General features: G+C 42.2%; 1 protein-coding gene and 1 gene segment (V, D, J or C); one reads left to right on the plus strand and one right to left on the minus strand.

Annotated features, from left to right (window-relative positions):
* Positions 1–307: 307 nt before the first annotated feature.
* Positions 308–1,921, minus strand: LOC112430206 (Ig kappa-b4 chain C region-like). The segment is given in 2 exon segments: positions 308–796; positions 1,782–1,921. A coding segment is annotated over 1 exon segment (255 nt).
* A 10,359-nt stretch (positions 1,922–12,280) lies between these two features.
* Positions 12,281–16,559, plus strand: LOC143414554 (uncharacterized). The gene is made up of 4 exons (XM_076879204.1): positions 12,281–12,992; positions 13,075–13,230; positions 14,253–14,345; positions 15,354–16,559. The coding sequence occupies exons 2-4, from the start codon at positions 13,126–13,128 to the stop codon at positions 15,669–15,671; spliced, it is 516 nt and encodes a 171-aa protein (XP_076735319.1). The 5' UTR covers positions 12,281–12,992; positions 13,075–13,125; the 3' UTR covers positions 15,672–16,559.
* The last annotated feature ends 747 nt before the right edge of the window (positions 16,560–17,306 follow it).

The following is a 17,306-nucleotide window of genomic DNA, read 5'->3' on the forward strand; positions in this document are numbered from 1 at the left end:
TCCACCTGTGCAGTCAGTGTTTCATACAACAAACTGCAACATGCTGAAACATTTCATTACACAGCATGCAATGAATTTGCATATATGTAATGTCTTTAATATCCTGCTTAGTAATGGCAGTGTCTCTCAATTCCCCTTCGCACTTACTCTTTAACATAAACTTTGCTTTACTTCATGTATTGAAAGTGGCTTAATTCTACTGACTCATATTGACTACAGATAGCACACTGGCTTCCAATTAGAACCCTGGAAATCATTATTTAGAGTTTAATATTGACATCACCACAAAAGTAAGACAAAGACTCGATTCTTATTTATTGTAGATATTTTTTTATTCTTTAAAACTTTAAAGAAACTTTAAACTTTAAACAAAGCAATGAAAAATGAGAGAAGAAATTGTATTTTTTTTTTTTAAAGCTACAGAGTGCAGACTGAAAGTAAGACCAGCATGAAAGTCACAGTTAGTCAGGTCAGGACTGGGGACACTGGTCTCTCATCAGTGGCTCTGAGGCCACAGTGTGGGAGCCCTGGGTGGCCTCACAGGTCACAGAGCCCACCTTCATCCAGTGGTCTGCAGGGAGCCTCAGGGTGCTGCTCCAGCTGTAGAGGCCGTCGTTCTCCTGCACCACGGGGCTCCTGCTCTCCTCCCAGCTGATGCTGCCACTGCCATCCACCTTCCAGGACAGACTCCAGTCTGAGGGGAAGCCCTTGTTGGCCACACACATGACTGTAGCCTTCCCCTGTTTCAGCTCCTCACTGGAGGGACCCAGCACCTTCAGGGCGGGGCGGGCATCACCTAGGAAACACCAATCAGCTTAGAGGGCACGAACCACAATTTGAATTTCTCCGTTAAGAAGTTTCTGTCAGGTGTTTTTTCTGCTCCACCAGTCATTCACTCACACATTGTTTCACTTCCCTTTAAGAAACCTCTCATGCATATCAGCACAGAGAGAATCATCACACAGTTTGAGCTGAAATATGTTCAAACTACACTGGAAATAAAAAAACAACAAAACAAAACAGAGATGTGTCAACAATTTTAAAAGATGTTAAGCTTCAACATCATCAGTTCTTCGTAATAAACAGCTTGTTCTGGATAAGAAACTCAATACCACTACTTACCTCATGTGTTTTTTTTATTGCTTACATTGTTTTAAATGATATGATACAATAAGAACACCAGAGATCTTTATCTTCACTCTGTGCAGTTTAACTTTTTTCAGTGGAAATTGTCCTGAGTGTCTGAATAATCATTTCCAAAGCTGACTTTGTTTCTTAGGACAAAATTTATGAATAAAATATGTAATCAGTTACACAAAAAGTTTCCTAACCTTTCATATTAAATGAAATTAAAGAAAAGAAAAGAAAATTACATTTAAAAAAAAAGCTCTAAGTCTGACTTACTTCCAACTTGCAGTCTGGTTCCTCCACCAAAAGTCCACCACAGTGATACAAACTCATTGAGGCGCCGTACAAAAACCTCTGACTGTAGAGAGACACGGCTCTCTGTGTGACTGAACTAAACCTACAAGCCCTCAAAATACAACTTTACCATCAGAACTAGAAATAATAATGAATAATATGAAACATCCCAGATTTTCATTGGAAATTGTCCTGAGTGTCTGAATATTCATTTCCAAAGCTGACTTTGTTTCTTAGGACAAAATTTATGAATAAAATAATTAATCAGTTACACAAAAAGTTTCCTAGCCTTTCATATTAAATGAAATTAAAGAAAAGAAAATTACATAAAAAAAAAAAAAGCTCTATGGCTGACTTACTTCCAACTTGCAGTCTGGTTCCTCCACCGAACGTGTACCACAGTGATACAAACTCATTGAGCCGCCGTACAAAAACCTCTGACTGTAGAGAGACACGGCTCTCTGACTCTGAAACAAACAAACTCAACGATATGAATTCTTTAAATCATAATTTCATAACATATTAATATTTTAATATTTAATATTTTTACATAAAAAAACAACGAAACACAATAAAACTATATTCCAATAATCCAATTTGGTCATTTACATTTTACAACTGTTAAGATACATCACTTTAATGCTTCCACCTTCTTTCTCATAACTCTAAACATTAAATTTAATTTTCAAGCTACAATCACAAAACTTAAAACTCATCAGGTAAAACCTCACAAATGCATCAAAACAGTTTTATGTTCTCTCACAAACACTTAGTGTCTTCAGATCGCGCACAGAACCAGTTAAAATGATAATACTGCTGAGCATTGCACACTACGTCACAAAACAGAGCATGAAACTCAGGTCTTTCCAGTCTCACAGTTTGTCCTGTTATTCTACAAAACATATAAAATGTCAACCTAAAACAGATGAATGATTCTGAGCAGGGCCGTGCAGAGATGCTGGAAGGGACGGGTGCTCAAAGTTCAAAAGGGGCACATGGAACCAGGCTGAATAACAACAACACTGTTGCTGTTGAGGGGTTGCTGCTGCTCCTGCTGCAGATAGTGATGGAGGTCTGTGTTGCTTTGAGACTGTAGACAGTAAAAAGTCCACAGCAGAGATGGTAGCTGATTAAAGAAGTGTTATGACATAATAATAAAATGCAAAGATTGGTGACAGCGCTCGGAAGCATTAAACAACAAAACTGTGGGAAATGAACTCGGCTCTGCCTGTGAGTCACTCTTCCATCTCCTCATCTCATCTGTCACTCTCCACTTGCTGTACATCTCAGAACAGGGCACACTCTGGTGTTTCATTAATCTATTATTTAATTATCCATACTTAAAAGCTCATGCACCTAATCCAAAATAAAGTAATGATAGAAAAATGTTATAGAACCAAAGCATTGTGTTTATTATTGTTTTTATACTTGAGCACCTCTGCTATGCAACAACTGGTACAGGCGTTATTGTTACCTGTTGTGACGGAGTTACACCGTCCCGGGCCGCAGACAGCTGATCTGGGCGCATACATGCACCACCACCATTAGTTTCTACAATTACTGCGCATCTTTTCGTCGACCGGGCAGATAAACAAAAAGGGGTGAGAGGTATATTTTGAGCAGCGCAGAAGGTGGCCAACATATTTTCCCACTTACCTTTAATAAAGCCGGTCGCGGAGACTCGCTGTGATCGCCGATTGTACGGGGGTTATGCAAGCCGATGGTATGGTGTTCTCGGGTTCAAATAGTGGGTTCGCGCACGCTTGAAAGGTCACGCGAACTGCATTATTTTTTTTGTTTGTTTTTTTGTTGTTGTGAAATACTGTAGGCTGCCTGGAATTGGCCATAAATGTCTGTATATACATATATGTATTGTAGGAATACAGCTGGAAATAAGCTGAGGGGGAAAGGCTGTTTGGTAAAAGAAATAATAAAGAAATGACTATTATGCCTAGTGGGAGGGGCCATGGGGTATAAAAGAAGGCTGTCAGGGCCTACCTGGGTTCTTTCAGTGAGATGTTACAGAGAGGGTAACATGCAGACTGTGTTTTGTATATAGATGTTTGTTTTGTGTTGACTTAAGTTAGTTTCCTATTTTCTTTGTAAATAATCTTTTGTGCACCTGGGAGGCCGGCAGAATAAATTATCCACACTGAATGCTTCCTGACTACGCCTGCATTTGTTCGGGAGAAGTTTAGGAGAGGACCCCGCGACATATGGTGTCAGAAGTGGGATTGCTAGTCGGAAGAGGAAAACGCGCCTCCCAGTTAAGCGCACAGGGCTGCGGTCCCAGCAGCATGAGCTTCCAGTGGAGAAGACAGCAGAGGAGCTGGCATGGGACACAGTGCCGGCGTCATCTTCTTCAGCAGAGGAGGAGGAGGAGGTTTCCGGCAGGATTGGTCCAGAATTGCCTACAGCTTCGACCTCAGCACGTAACCCAAATGGAGAGCTGATTGCGATGATGAGGGACTTCCTGGCGGGACAGCAAAGGAGACAGGAGGTTTTTTGGCAGAACTCAGGGGGCTGAGGACTGTTTCCCCTCCCAACGCTCAGCTGCATTCAGATTTTGCTGGTCAGCAAAGTCCAGCCCAAGCACCAGCCGGAGCAAGCACCACAGCAGCAATGGCCACGCCAAGCACCACAACAGCAAGCAGCCTCAGAATGGTACTGCCTACACCTGCACGTCAAAGAGGATACCGGGATCCCCCAGAGGAGGTTCCCTCTCGTCAGTCACAAGCAGTGACCAACAGCCTCGACCAGTCAGTCTCAGAGTGGATGCGATCTGCTGGGCCAAAAATTCCACCCTATCAGATGGGGGAAGACATTGAGAACTATTTGTTGCGTTTTGAGCGAGTTGCCAAAACCTGGAGATGGCCAGAGAGTGAATGGGCCTGTCGTCTGGTTCCACTGCTATTGGGGAAGGCGTTGGAGGCCTACACTGCAATGGATGAAGAAAGAGCCCATCGTTATGAAGATTTAAAAGCGGCGTTGCTAACCAAATTTGACATTTCCCCTGAGACGTATCGGCAGAGGTTCCGGTCCAATACAGTTCCACCTGGTGAGAGCCCCACTGAGACCTATTATCGCCTGAAGGGCCTCTATCGGCGCTGGATCCGACCAGAGCAGCATACTAAAGAAGAGATGGGAGAAGCTATCATCTTGGAGCAGTTAATCCGGGTACTTCCAGGGGAGGTGAGGACCTGGGTGAGGGAGCATGAGCCAGCAGATGGACTGACCGCTGCTAAGCTGGTGTCACAGTACTTCAATGTGCGTAAAGGAGCACCACCTGCACGCTCATCTGGGATGCCACAGCGACCACCACTCCCATCATCGGGTCTTCTGAAAAGGGAGAGCAACCAAGAGCCATCAGAAAACCCCAAGGCATCAAACTTACGAGGAGCGGGTAAGGACTTTCTTTGTTATTATTGCCAGCAGCCAGGTCATAAAGCCTCGGTATGCCCTATCCGGAAGGCTAAAGTCACTGGTGCCTGCTATGCACCCCGGCTGGAGAGGGAGCCCACAAGGATCCAGCCAGTGGATGTGCAACGCTATAAAAAAGTAAAGGTCAATGGTCTGCAGGCTACTGCTTTGCTGGACACTGGTAGTTTTATGTCTTTAATTAAGCATAGTTTGGTACCAGTGAACAGTGTGGACTATAGCAGACAGGAAGAAGTTTTATGTGTGCATGGCGATAAACATCCATACCCAAAAGTGGAGGTAACAGTGACTATTAAGATAAGATAAGATAAGATAGAACTTTATTAATCCCTCGGGTGGGTTCCTCTGGGAAATTCGATTTCCAAAAAAGCACAGCACCGACAGAAGTTACAGAGTTATACACACACACATATATATAAATACAGAGACAATATAAATAAAATATACGAAGGGGATAAATAGAATAAATAGGAATAAAAATAAAAATACAAGTGAATTGCACATTTCAAGTATTGAGTCTATTGCACCGTTGACTATTTACAAAAGTATTGCACAAAAGGTATTGCACAGTGAGGTGAAGAGGCACTACAGCTTAGTTGTTCCCTCCTTTGTCCTCCTGTTTCCCCTCCCTCTCCCCTCCAGAGAGGAGTTAAACAGTCTGATGGCGTGTGGGACAAAGGAGTTTTTAAGTCTGTTAGTTCTTGTCTTTGGGAGAAGCAACCTGTCACTGAACAGACTCTTCTGGTTGTTAATGGCCGTGTGCAGAGGATGCCCAGCATTGTCCATAATGTCCATCAGTTTCTTTAATGTCCTTTTCTCTGCCACTGTCACCAGAGTGTCCAGCTTCATGCCGACCACAGAGCTAGCCCTCCTGATCAGTTTCTCCAGCCTGGATGAGTCCTTTTTTGCTGTGCTGCTCCCCCAGCACACCACAGCATAGAAAAGTACTCCAGCAACCACCGACTGGTAAAACATCCTCAGGAGCTTCCTGCAGATGTTAAAAGACCTCAGCCTCCTGAGGAAGTACAGTCGGCTTTGGGCTTTTTTATACAGGTACTCTGTGTTGCATGACCAGTCCAGTTTATTGTCCACCCACAGCCCGAGGTACTTGTACTTGTTGACCACCTCCACCTCCTCCCCCTCTATCTGAACCGGCAGTGGACCTGCTCTAGACCTCCCGAAGTCCACAACCAGTTCCTTAGTCTTTGAGGTGTTGAGTTGCAGGTGGTTTGTGTGACTCCATGCGACAAAGTTCCTCACCAGACTTCTGTACTCCTCTTCCTGATCATCCCAGATACACCCCATGATGGCTGTGTCGTCTGCAAACTTCTGAATGTGGCATAATTCAGAGTTGTAGCAGAAGTCAGAGGTGTACAGGGTGAAGAGAAGAGGGGACAGCACAGTTCCCTGTGGTGCTCCTGTGCTGCTGACCACTGTGTCAGACGTGATGTCCTTCAGCCTGACGTACTGTGGTCTGTCGGTGAGGTAGTTGGAGATCCAAGCCACCAGGCAGGGGTCCACCTCCATCCTGTTCAGTTTTTCTTGAAGCATACAGGGCCGGATGGTATTAAAGGCACTGGAAAAGTCAAGAAACAGGATCCTGACCGTGCCTTTTCCCCCATCCAGGTGTGAGTGGGCTCTGTGTAGGAGGTACAGGATGGCATCCTCCACTCCGACACCCGCCTTGTATGCAAACTGTAGTGGGTCCTGGGCATGTTGTACCTGTGGTCGGAGGAGGTTGAGGAAGAGCCGCTCTAGAGTCTTCATAAGATGTGACGTCAGTGCCACCGGTCGGAAGTCATTCAGCTCATTGGGCCGGTTCTTTTTGGGGACCGGGACGATGCAGGATGTCTTCCATAGGGCGGGCACTCTCCCCAGTCGCAGACTGAGGTTGAAGACTCGTTGTAGCGGCTCCCCAAGTTCAGCAGCACACGCCTTTAGCATCCTAGGACACACCTTGTCTGGGCCTGCTGCCTTTCTGGGGCGAAGCTTCCTCAGTTGTCTCCTGACCTGATCCACTGTGACACTGGGAGATGTTTGGGAAGAGGGGAGGGGGGGAGATGTCTTGCTGCTGAGAGAGGGATTGGAGGAGGGGGGTGTCATGGTGTCAGGAAGGGGGGGAAGCGAGGGAGGTAGGAGAGTGGGGATTGGACTCTGTAGTGAAGGTGAGGGTGGGGGGGTTGTGGGCTGGTCAAACCTGTTGAAGAAGTTGTTGAGTTCGTTTGCCTTCTCCACAGTCCCCCCCACTGTGCTTTTCTTGGTGTTGTGGCCTGTGATGGTTTTCACACCATTCCAGACCTCCCTCATATTGTTCCTCTCCAACTTCTGCTCCACCTTCCTCCTGTAGGTGTCCTTTGCTTCCCTCAGGCAGCGTTTCACCTCCCGCTGTGCTGCCTTCATCTCCTCCTTCACTTTGCTCCTGAAAGCCTTCTTCTTCATGTTGAGGACAGCTTTGACTTCCTGTGTTACCCACGGTTTGTTATTAGGATAACACCGTACCGTCTTAGCAGGGGCGACCGTGTCCACACAAAAGTTGAGGTAGTCTGTAAGACAGTGTGTCGCCCCCTCTATGTCCTCACCATGTGGGCTCAGGAGCACATCCCAGTCTGTGGTGTCATAACAGTCCCTCAGAGCATCCTCCTTTCCTGGGGTCCATCTCCGGATGGAGCGTGTTGTGACCGGCTGCCTTTGGACGAGGGGTGTGTATTGTGGCTGTAGGTAAACCAGGTTGTGGTCTGACTTCCCTAGTGGGGGGAGGGGGGTGGCTCTGTATGCATCTCTCACATTAGCATACAGTAGGTCAATTGTCCTGTTGCTTCTTGTGGGACAATTCACAAACTGGTGAAAAGCAGCCAGAGTAGAGTCCAGTGTGGCATGGTTAAAGTCTCCAGATATAATAATGAAAGCCTCGGGGTTTTGTGTCTGAAGTCTTGCTGTGACTGTGTGTATTTTCTCACAGGCAGCTGTTGCGTCGGCCCTCGGAGGGATGTAAACACACACACAGATCACATGACTGAACTCCCGAGGTAGATAATATGGCCGCAAGCTAACAGCTAGCAGCTCCAGGTCCGGACGGCATACCGAAACTTTAACGGAGACGTGTCCAGGGTTACAGTATCTGTTGTTAACGTAGACAATGAGTCCCCCACCTCTGCTTTTTCCGCTGCACTCAAAAAAATGAACTCAGCCTATCTCTGCTTTTACTAAAGTAGATTTTGTTGTTTGTTCTTAATAAACTCGATTTTGCAAAAATCCTTAAAGTGTTTGTGCAAATTTAATGAAATGTTGTTACTTTTTGTTGTTACACAAAGTCATTGAACTGTGTCAACGTAACATTGTTGAGTAAATTCACAGGTTTGTCCCTCTGCACATACTGCTGCGTGCAGAGCCCGCCTAAATAAGGGCCAATGCGCATGCGCACCACCCTCTTTCTCAAGCTTGCTATTTCTTCGCCATGTGGACTGGTTCAGCCGCATTTTTGTCCAAAAATCAGGTAAGAAGTCATTTTTCTTGTAAAGCCCGTCTACATATATATGTTCACACGTCAGTTAATGTCGCAAGTGCTACTAAGAAAAGAGTACAGGCAGGGTTTTGCCCGGTAAAGGTTTGCTAACGTGGACTTGCTGCACGTGAGTTTCCAAATGATTTTGGAGGGGACTCCATTGCAATAGCAAAGCTCTGTTTTCAGCCCAAATGTAGTGTAGCGCTAGCGTCGGTATGAGTCGGTACGCGTCGGTACGCGTCGGTACAGGCAGCGCATTCGGTCCGGCACGCACTTTCGCGCCAAGTTTATACTCGGACGCCTGACTGCGTTGCACTTTAGCCAACAACAGTGGAGAAGCGCTCCTCGCTAGCAGACAGGTTAGGGTGTATTTTCTGTCTAATATTTCAGCTTACGTTTTGATGTAGCTTGCAGAAAGCATTTAGTAAGCTGGTGTAAGATGAACTGCATTAATGTTGTACAATGTCCATGGGATTTCTCACTCGACTTTTAATGTCAGATTACACACACATTTACACAATATGCAGTGGTGATGATGTAGATCAATAAATTCATTGTTGTAGCATACAATATTAAAAATAAAACTGATTAATATGAAACATTAACAATGTGCAAATTATTTAGTTTTTTCAGGGACAGTGTAATGAAAATGTCTTTTGTGCTTCTCCCCCAGATACGTTGATGTGGCAGTGCAAATTGTGCAAAAAAGTGGTGTCATCACGAGCTCTGTTATTAAAACACTACAGGTTAGTTCATAGTAGACAGCAGTATCCATGTGCCTATTCTGATTGTGTCTGTGTTTTCAAAACATGGAATGCTCTACATAGCCACTTAAGCAGATCACATACCCAAAGAACTCTAGACAAGTCTGTGAGTTTGGCAACATTTAACTGCCATTTGTGTTCCTGCTGCAACATAGCTTCGGAGCAGGAGTATTTTTCTCACATTAACAACCATCTAAAATGTAACGAGACTGTGCATTGCATGTTTGAGGGTTGTTCATTCAAAACAAATATCTATGGTACATTCAAGTCTCATCGAAATAGGAAACACAATCCTTATACCTTAAAAGACTTTAAAATCGGTATTGCTAACACTATTGTAGGCCAAACATCAGCTGATGACAGTACAGACACTATTGTAGAAGAGGACATAAGTGCAAATATTGATCACGATACAACTACAAGTGAGACTGAAGATTTGGCAAATGTAATAGAACTTAATTTTGCATCTCTTTTACTTAAGTTGGAAAACTATTTTCATGTTCCCAGCATAGCAATTGACGAGTTGCTTTCAGAATTGCACTACCTGATAAGCTGTGCATCAGTGCCTTTGACAAATCAAGTAATTGTAGACATACTCAAGAATCATAACCTTTGTCTAGACCAGCCTGTTATTGAAGAACTGACAAAGGCAGTTTCTTTTAACCCTTTGTTAAAAGCCATAGAAAAGGACGGCACACTTGCCACTGCCTTCAAACGCAGACAGTATTACAGAAAACATTTTGAAGTAATTGATCCAATTGAATACATTCTCGACTCCCAAAGCAAGAGGACCTTTCAGTATATCCCTATTCTAAAATCATTACAGCAGATATTTAAACAAGAAAACATACTGAACAAATTTGTCACTAGCCACAATCAGAATCCTTTTGTAAATAAGGAAAAGTATACATCATATAAAGATGGTCTACATTTTCAAAATAATGAGTTTTTCTCAGGCGGTGAACTAAGAATCTCTATTTGTCTTTATGTTGATGATTTCGAAATTTGCAATCCATTGGGGACATCACGGAAAAAGCATAAACTTTGCTCAGTTTACTGGATTTTAGGTAACTTGCCACCAGGTAGTCATTCATCCCTCTCTTCTATTTATTTGGCTCTCTTGTGCAAAAGTGAGGACCTTAGGACCTTTGGCTATTCAAAAATATTTGAGCCACTTTTGCAAGACCTTGTCATTTTAGAGCAGCAGGGAGTGTTCATTGACAATTTAGGGGTCAACTTTAAAGGCACTGTCCAATATGTAGTGGCAGACAGCCTCGGAGCTCATGGATTGGCCGGTTTTGTGGAAAGTTTTTCTGGAGATTACTTTTGCAGGTTTTGTACTGCTACACGCTCAGAAATTGAATCAAAAGCTACAAATAGTGACTTTTCTCTGAGAACTGAGGAGCTCCATCGTGTACACATAGCAACTGCACGTGAGACAGGGGTAGCTTGTTGTGGTGTGAAAAGCTCGTGTGTCTTAGCAGACAGTCTGTCTTTCTTCAAGGTCACTACAGGATTCCCCCCTGATCTTGCACATGACCTTTTTGAAGGTATTGTGCCTTTTGAGATAGCTGAGTGCCTTCGAATACTAATAGGCAAGAAGTACATCACTTTTGAAAATCTAAATAGACTTGTTCAGTCATTTCCCTACAAAGGAGGGGATCAGACTAATCGCCCTCAGAAATTGCCTCACAATTTTCTTAGTAAAAAAACTGTTGGTGGCAATGCACATGAAAATTGGTGTTTACTAAGACGTCTGCCACTTATTATTGGACAACACATACCTGAAAACGAACCAGCTTGGGAACTTCTACTAGATTTGAAGGATATTGTTGAGCTTGTTGTGTGTCCTGTTCATAACAGTGACTCAGTTGCATACCTGGAGAGTAAGATTTTAGACCACCATCAAAGGTACAAAGAAGTATGCCCAGATAGAAGACCATTGCCAAAACATCACTTTCTGGCTCATTATCCCTCAATAATTCGCCATTTTGGTCCACTTGCCTTATTATGGACAATCAGATTCGAGGCAAAGCACACATTTTTTAAAAAAGTTGCTAGACACACAAACTGCTTCAAAAACATTACCCTGTCTTTGTCAACCAAACACCAGCTCATGATTGGCCATTACATGCATTCATCAGGCTGTAGCAAAGCCACTTTTGAGGTTTCACGAGTCTCGGCAGTCCCAGTAGAACTTCTCAAACGTGAAATTGCACATTGTCTTGCTGAAAAGTACCCTGACACAGCTGTAGTTAGCCTTGCCCAGAGTGTGTCTGTTGCAGGCATCTACTACAGGAAGGGCATGTTAATAGTACATGGATCACTGGGGGGTCTGCCAGAGTTTGCTGAAATCCTGCAGATGTGTATTTTGGCAGATTCGTTGGTGTTTATAGTAAAAAAACTGAGCTCGTGGTACACTGAACACTATGGATCCTTCAAAATTGACCCATCTCCAAAGGAAATTTCTCTTGTTGCACATGAGGATCTGGTGGATTGTTATCCACTTTGTGACTACCAAGTCGGAGCTTCTCGCATGGTTACATTAAAGAGATACATACACTGTTCAGGTAATTTTAATGTCCATGTTGCCGATTTAATTTTTGTGCTGTATAGCAGTTCTTCTCAAAGTTTGGTTCTTAAAAATAGTTGGACCAGAACTTAAATCTACTCGGATATGTTTCAAGCCTTGTAAAAATACTAGAAAAAAAATTGTGCTGCAAAATTCTGAATACCACTAAAAAAATGTAACATGTACTGAAGTTTGGGAACCACCTGCTCATGTTCTTGCACTTATTTTTTAGAGTAATAGTTGGAGATTGGGACATCAGAAATGACAGCCCCAACAAAGCTTCTGATAATCCTGGGGGAGAACAACGCACTCAAGTTAACCCTTCCTTTGGGGATACCAAAGAATGTTAACGAGCTCAAAGCGGAGATTGAAAATCAGTGCGGAGTTTCTGAACAGTTCAGATTGCAGTACATGGACACAGATTTTAATCAGTTCCTTAACATGACATCCACATTTGATCTAAAAGACATGGACAAAATAAAAGTGATTAAAACAGGTGTTCCAGAAACATCCACTGGTAGTAATGAAAGCAGTGTGTCCTCATTTAACTTGGGTAGCCCCTTCTCTGGCCACAACCCTGATTATGACACAGATATACTGTCATCGCCAGAATCCAGGTCATCAAGCTCCTCGAGCTCAGCAAACTCCACGCTGCGATCAGAAGCCTGGCCACTGGACTTTCGCATACCTGAGTTTAGCTTCGATGTAGAGCTGCAATTGACAAAAGGCAACCAGGAATTCCAAGCCAATGGAACACTTTTAACCCTAAAACCAAAGCTCAAGTCTGACATTTTAGAGAGCTTGTCTTCAGAAATTATGAAGTACAAAGCTTACCCTTCAGACAGCAATCTTAGTGATGTTTGCCAAGCTTTGGTTGTAAAGCATCCATGCTTGAAAGAGAAGGGTTCAGAAACTGGATTTTCTGCATGGAAGATCAGTTTGAAGTATAAAATGTCAAACTATCGTGGAAAACTGAAGAACTTAGGGTGTAGTGAGTTGGTCATCAATTCTCTCAAAAGAAGAGGGAACAGTAATGTGCATCCCAACCAAGTCAAGAAACCCAGGAGAGCAGAGGTGAATTTCTGCCCTGATTATCCAGCTGGAGAAACCCGAGAGAGTCAGGAAGAAGAAAGGTTGGTGCTGCTTTCAGAGTTCAAGAAGAAGAACAACAATGAAACCATCAAAGCAAAAATGGCCCAAACCTTTCCTCACCGGAGGCAAGAAATTCTTCAGGACATGCCCTTCGTAGCTGACTTTAAAAGCCGATGGCCAGCTCTTTTTTTCTCCACGTGAGGTAACTGAATCAGTTGATCTGCAAATGCACTCCACATGCAATATTTTAAACCCATCACGCTAAACATTTGTTTATTTTACAGATAAATGCTGAATTCCAGCGCATCACTACGATCCCGCTAACATCCACATTTATGGCACAGCTGGACAACAACACAACCAAACTGACCAAAGTCTTCAGAAACAAGGGAGGAACATCTGGACGCAAGATCACAGAAATCATGGCTGCAATTGATGAGGTTTGGAATTAATTTTTTTCAATGCTTCATTCCCTCTTTTAATACATATGATTTTGTTGTCTCCTTCTATTGTAAGGTAAAGTTTAATGTTGGTATTATGGGATTGTTTATTCTTTGCCCTTTTCATGATAGTGTTGTCACAGTAATAAAGTTTTAAGTTGATTTGGATACTTTATAAAAAAAAATTGCCAGAATTAAAAGCTGTTTTTACAGGACAGTAGCGTTTCCAAAACGGGATTTGCCGCGGCTCCCTGGGGAGAATTTTGGCATTTACAGTAGAAAAGCTGAAGCTAGAATAAACTGCCATCAGGCACCTTTCAAACCAAGACGGGATAAAGGGAGGTCTCTGAGCTTAGTACTACAACTGTTTTTTCATTTGTCCTTGCAAAACCTCCTGTTCAAGTCCTCCAAACACATCCACGTCACCCCGCTTCTCTTCCAGCGTCACTGGCTGCTGGTCAACTTCAAGGTTCATTTCAAGATCCTGGTTCTGGTCCTTAGGGCCTTACATGGACAAGCACCATCATACAATGGAGATCTTCTCAGTCCCAACACCCCCAGCAGGTCCCTGAGGTCCAGTGATCAAAGCCTGGTAGTGCACAACAGTCTAAAGACCAAAAGTGACAGATCATTGCTGCTGTGGCCCCCAAACTCTGGAACTCTCCTCCTAAGCCTTAGATCAGTGGACTCAGTGGTTTACTTTTAAAAAAAAATCCTCTGTTCAGGCTGGCTTTGGTGTGACCTCTTGTTCATCCTCTTCCTCACTGGATTCTTCATGCTGCTGTTTTTGGTCGGGTTTCTGTTTTTTTTGGGATCCTGTGGTTACCTTTTTTTGCTCGTCACATTTTTTCAAATGATAATGTTCCTTCTTTCCTTAATTTTTTTTATTTTAAATTTTGTTGTTCTTCTGTAGTGTGTCATGGACTTTTTTTCTCAAAGCATTATATACATTTATTTTGCTGAAGTTAACTGAAAATGTCTTTAAAGTTTAGCTAAGTAAAATTTGCTTTTATGTTTTACAGAACGACACAGTTGCAATGAGAAGAGTGTGTACGCTGAAAGGACTTGCAGTCTACCTCAATGAAGATCCGAACAGCTTGATCAAAGAATATCAGGCAAGTAATCAAATAGAAACAATTTCCAGTAATAAAAATTTAACTGACGGTAATTTTTCCTCACACACATTCATTAGATTATAACAAAAAGTTAAAATTAGAACATTATTGGAGATATAAAAGCACAAGCTTATGCGGGAGTGACCCTTGCCATTACAGTTGGGGTGTAATGTGGGCTGAGTGTACTGTCTTTCTGCTTTGTTGTTCTGCCGTGTAATCTAGATGATGGACCAACACCTCTCATCTCGCTCTGAGCTGTCTACTGTTTTGCAGCTTAAAGGGATATTCCACCCCAAAGTGAAAATTGGTCTATTACCATATTACCCAGAGTAAGATAAGTGAGAAAAAATAATTTTGTAACCAGTGCAATAATTCTCCTGATCCGGCAGCAGTCTATTTGCTTTTGCCTAGCATTTAAAAAATGGAGTGAATGGGAACTATAAGCATTTTGGTTGCAAATGACTCTTTAATGGTACGAATTATTCCTGGTGAGCTCAATAATCATGTCGACTTTAAATGAAAAGTAATAAGTAACTTGAAGGATTTGGAGGAGTAGATTTAGACTTGGGAATACATTATGGTTACCACATACAACACTGTAAGCCGCCGCTGCATGGTGCATGGATATTCGAATATGTGTTTATTTATGGAAACCAGAGGCTTTTTCAACCACTGTTGTTGTATCCAAGTGCTATGCCATGGCGGGTTACAGGGTGCTTTGGCGTAACCGTAATGTAGGCCCAAGTCTAAATCTCCTCCTCCTGCAAATCCGTCGTGTTACTTTTTACTTTTCATTTGCAGTCGACATGATTATTGAGCTCACCAGGAACAATGGGTATAAGATCAGAAATGTACTGTGCTGGTTACAAAATGCTTTTTTCTCACTTATCTAACTCTTGGCAATTTATGGTAATAGACAAATTTCCACTTTGGGTGGAATATCCCTTTAATTGATATGAAACCCTGCAACTTGTATTATTATGTTTATTTACTTATTAATTTTTTTAGGATGTGGACTTCCATGAGGCCGAAAGTGAAATGGAGAAGACGCTCATTGGCATCTACGTCATCAAACCAGAAGGAGAGCGTGACCTTGACCCGGCAGAAGACATTGGTATCATAATTGAGGGTGTCGCTGTGCTCAGAGATCTTCCTGATGTTGCCACTGCTGTTGTGTTGTTGTTCGGCCTGATCTACACTTTAAACATGAGCTACCCATCCAACCTCAGGTACACTTTTGAGTTTTTTCAGAAAGTACTGATGGGACTTGATGCTAAGAAGCTATCAAACAAAGTTCAAGTGCTCAGAAACAAACTCCTTGAATAAAGAGGAGGAGGCGGGAGGCCCTTATTGCTTAACTTAGTTTGAATGCTTTACGTTCAGGTATAGTTAAGTTGTTCATAAACACTTTTTTTCATTGTCAGTACTGTTTCTTGGGAACATTCACCAGTTTTAGAGAACAATAATGTTCATTTGCATTTTAGCAAAATACTGTTACTTAAAAAATTGGTGTTGCACTTCTTCTACTGCTACTTGACAACATACAGAAAATGACAGACATTTTAAAAAGTTCTAGCGGTTAGGCCGCTGTGATTTGATATTTCAAAGAATGTGACATTTGGCAGCTGTCTGCAACTTGGGATGTAACCATAACTTGAAAAACTGAGTAGCACTGTTTTACAGTACAGTTTTTGAACAAAACAGCCAATTTTCACTGTTTTAAATGAGTTTAGTTTGCTCTTTCATGCTTATCAGTGTTTGAAAATAATTCCTGAAACGTCCTGTAAAATGTAGGATTTTTTTTGATAATTTGGATGCTTTCTGGACCAGTTGAAAGACAAGTTGGTTAGCACTTCACTGATCTTTGAAGTAAAATATTGTTTTATTCACAAAGTATTTAGTTAAAGTTGTAACAAGTTGTCTGCATTGATTGCACTTTGTGTTAAGCTACGGCTCTACAGTCTTTTCGGTCTGTCAACAAGTATTTAATATGCACTGAATGTGCTTAGTAAAGACAGGACTTTGTTGGATCATTTTTTTTTAATCATTTTAGTTTGACGACAAGTTGGTTAGCACTTTATACTGATCTACATTTTCTGCACAAAATATTCACTTGGAATTTGTAACAAGTTGCATTGATTGCACTTTGTGTTAAGCTGTTGTGCTTGGAAAAAAGTATTTTATATGCACTGAATGTGCTTATTAAAGGCAGGATTGTGTTTGATAATTTGGGTGCTGTCTTCATTTCTTCCTAAAAGATCTCCCTAAGATTTACTTAAAAATGTTATGTCAAGTGGTTCCACATAACTGCTTTAAGTAACTTTTAAGAAACTTTGCTATTTTGTATGGAAGTAACCAGTGTAAATGATTTATTTGTAATTGTATTGAATAGAAATTACTTAACAATTTTATATAATTCAAAAGTAACAAAGTTATGTAGCAGCTACATAACAGTTTTACAAAGATACTACCTAACCAGGTTATGTCCTTCTAAAGCAGAAAAGTTATGTACCAGCTAAGTAACAGTATTACAAAGATATTGCCTAAACAAGTTATGTAGGCTTAAAGCAACAAAGATAAGTATCAGCTAAGCATTGCAATTAAGTTACATTTAGCCAATACACTTACGTAAATCTAACTTAACAGTATTGAGTTCAAACTAAGTAACAACATTTCTTAAAAGTTACTTAAAGCAGTTGTGTGGAACCACTTGACATAACTTTTTTAAGTAAATCTAATGTTTTATTTTTTTGAGTGTGGCCTGCGTGTCCCTATCGGCTCTCACGGGTGTGAAACCGCATAGGTCTACGTTAGCCTGCGGCGTTAGCTCGGTTAGCCACGTCTCCGTGAAGATAAACAAGCTGCACTCACGGTATAGTCTGTGGTTGTTCAGAGCGCACAGTTCGTCAATCTTATTCTGTAACGAGTTCACGTTGCCCATGATCACTGTCGGGATTGATG

Source organism: Maylandia zebra, linkage group LG22 (assembly GCF_041146795.1).
Source record: "Maylandia zebra isolate NMK-2024a linkage group LG22, Mzebra_GT3a, whole genome shotgun sequence".
Lineage (NCBI taxonomy): Eukaryota > Metazoa > Chordata > Actinopteri > Cichliformes > Cichlidae > Maylandia > Maylandia zebra.

Excerpts from the sequence above, each read along its gene's own strand:
- LOC143414554 (XM_076879204.1), top strand. The coding sequence starts at position 13,126 with ATGGCACAGCTGGACAACAACACAACCAAACTGACCAAAGTCTTCAGA. Across the intron at positions 13,231-14,252 it reads TCATGGCTGCAATTGATGAG|AACGACACAGTTGCAATGAG; the intron begins GTTTGGAATTAA and ends TATGTTTTACAG. Across the intron at positions 14,346-15,353 it reads GCTTGATCAAAGAATATCAG|GATGTGGACTTCCATGAGGC; the intron begins GCAAGTAATCAA and ends TAATTTTTTTAG.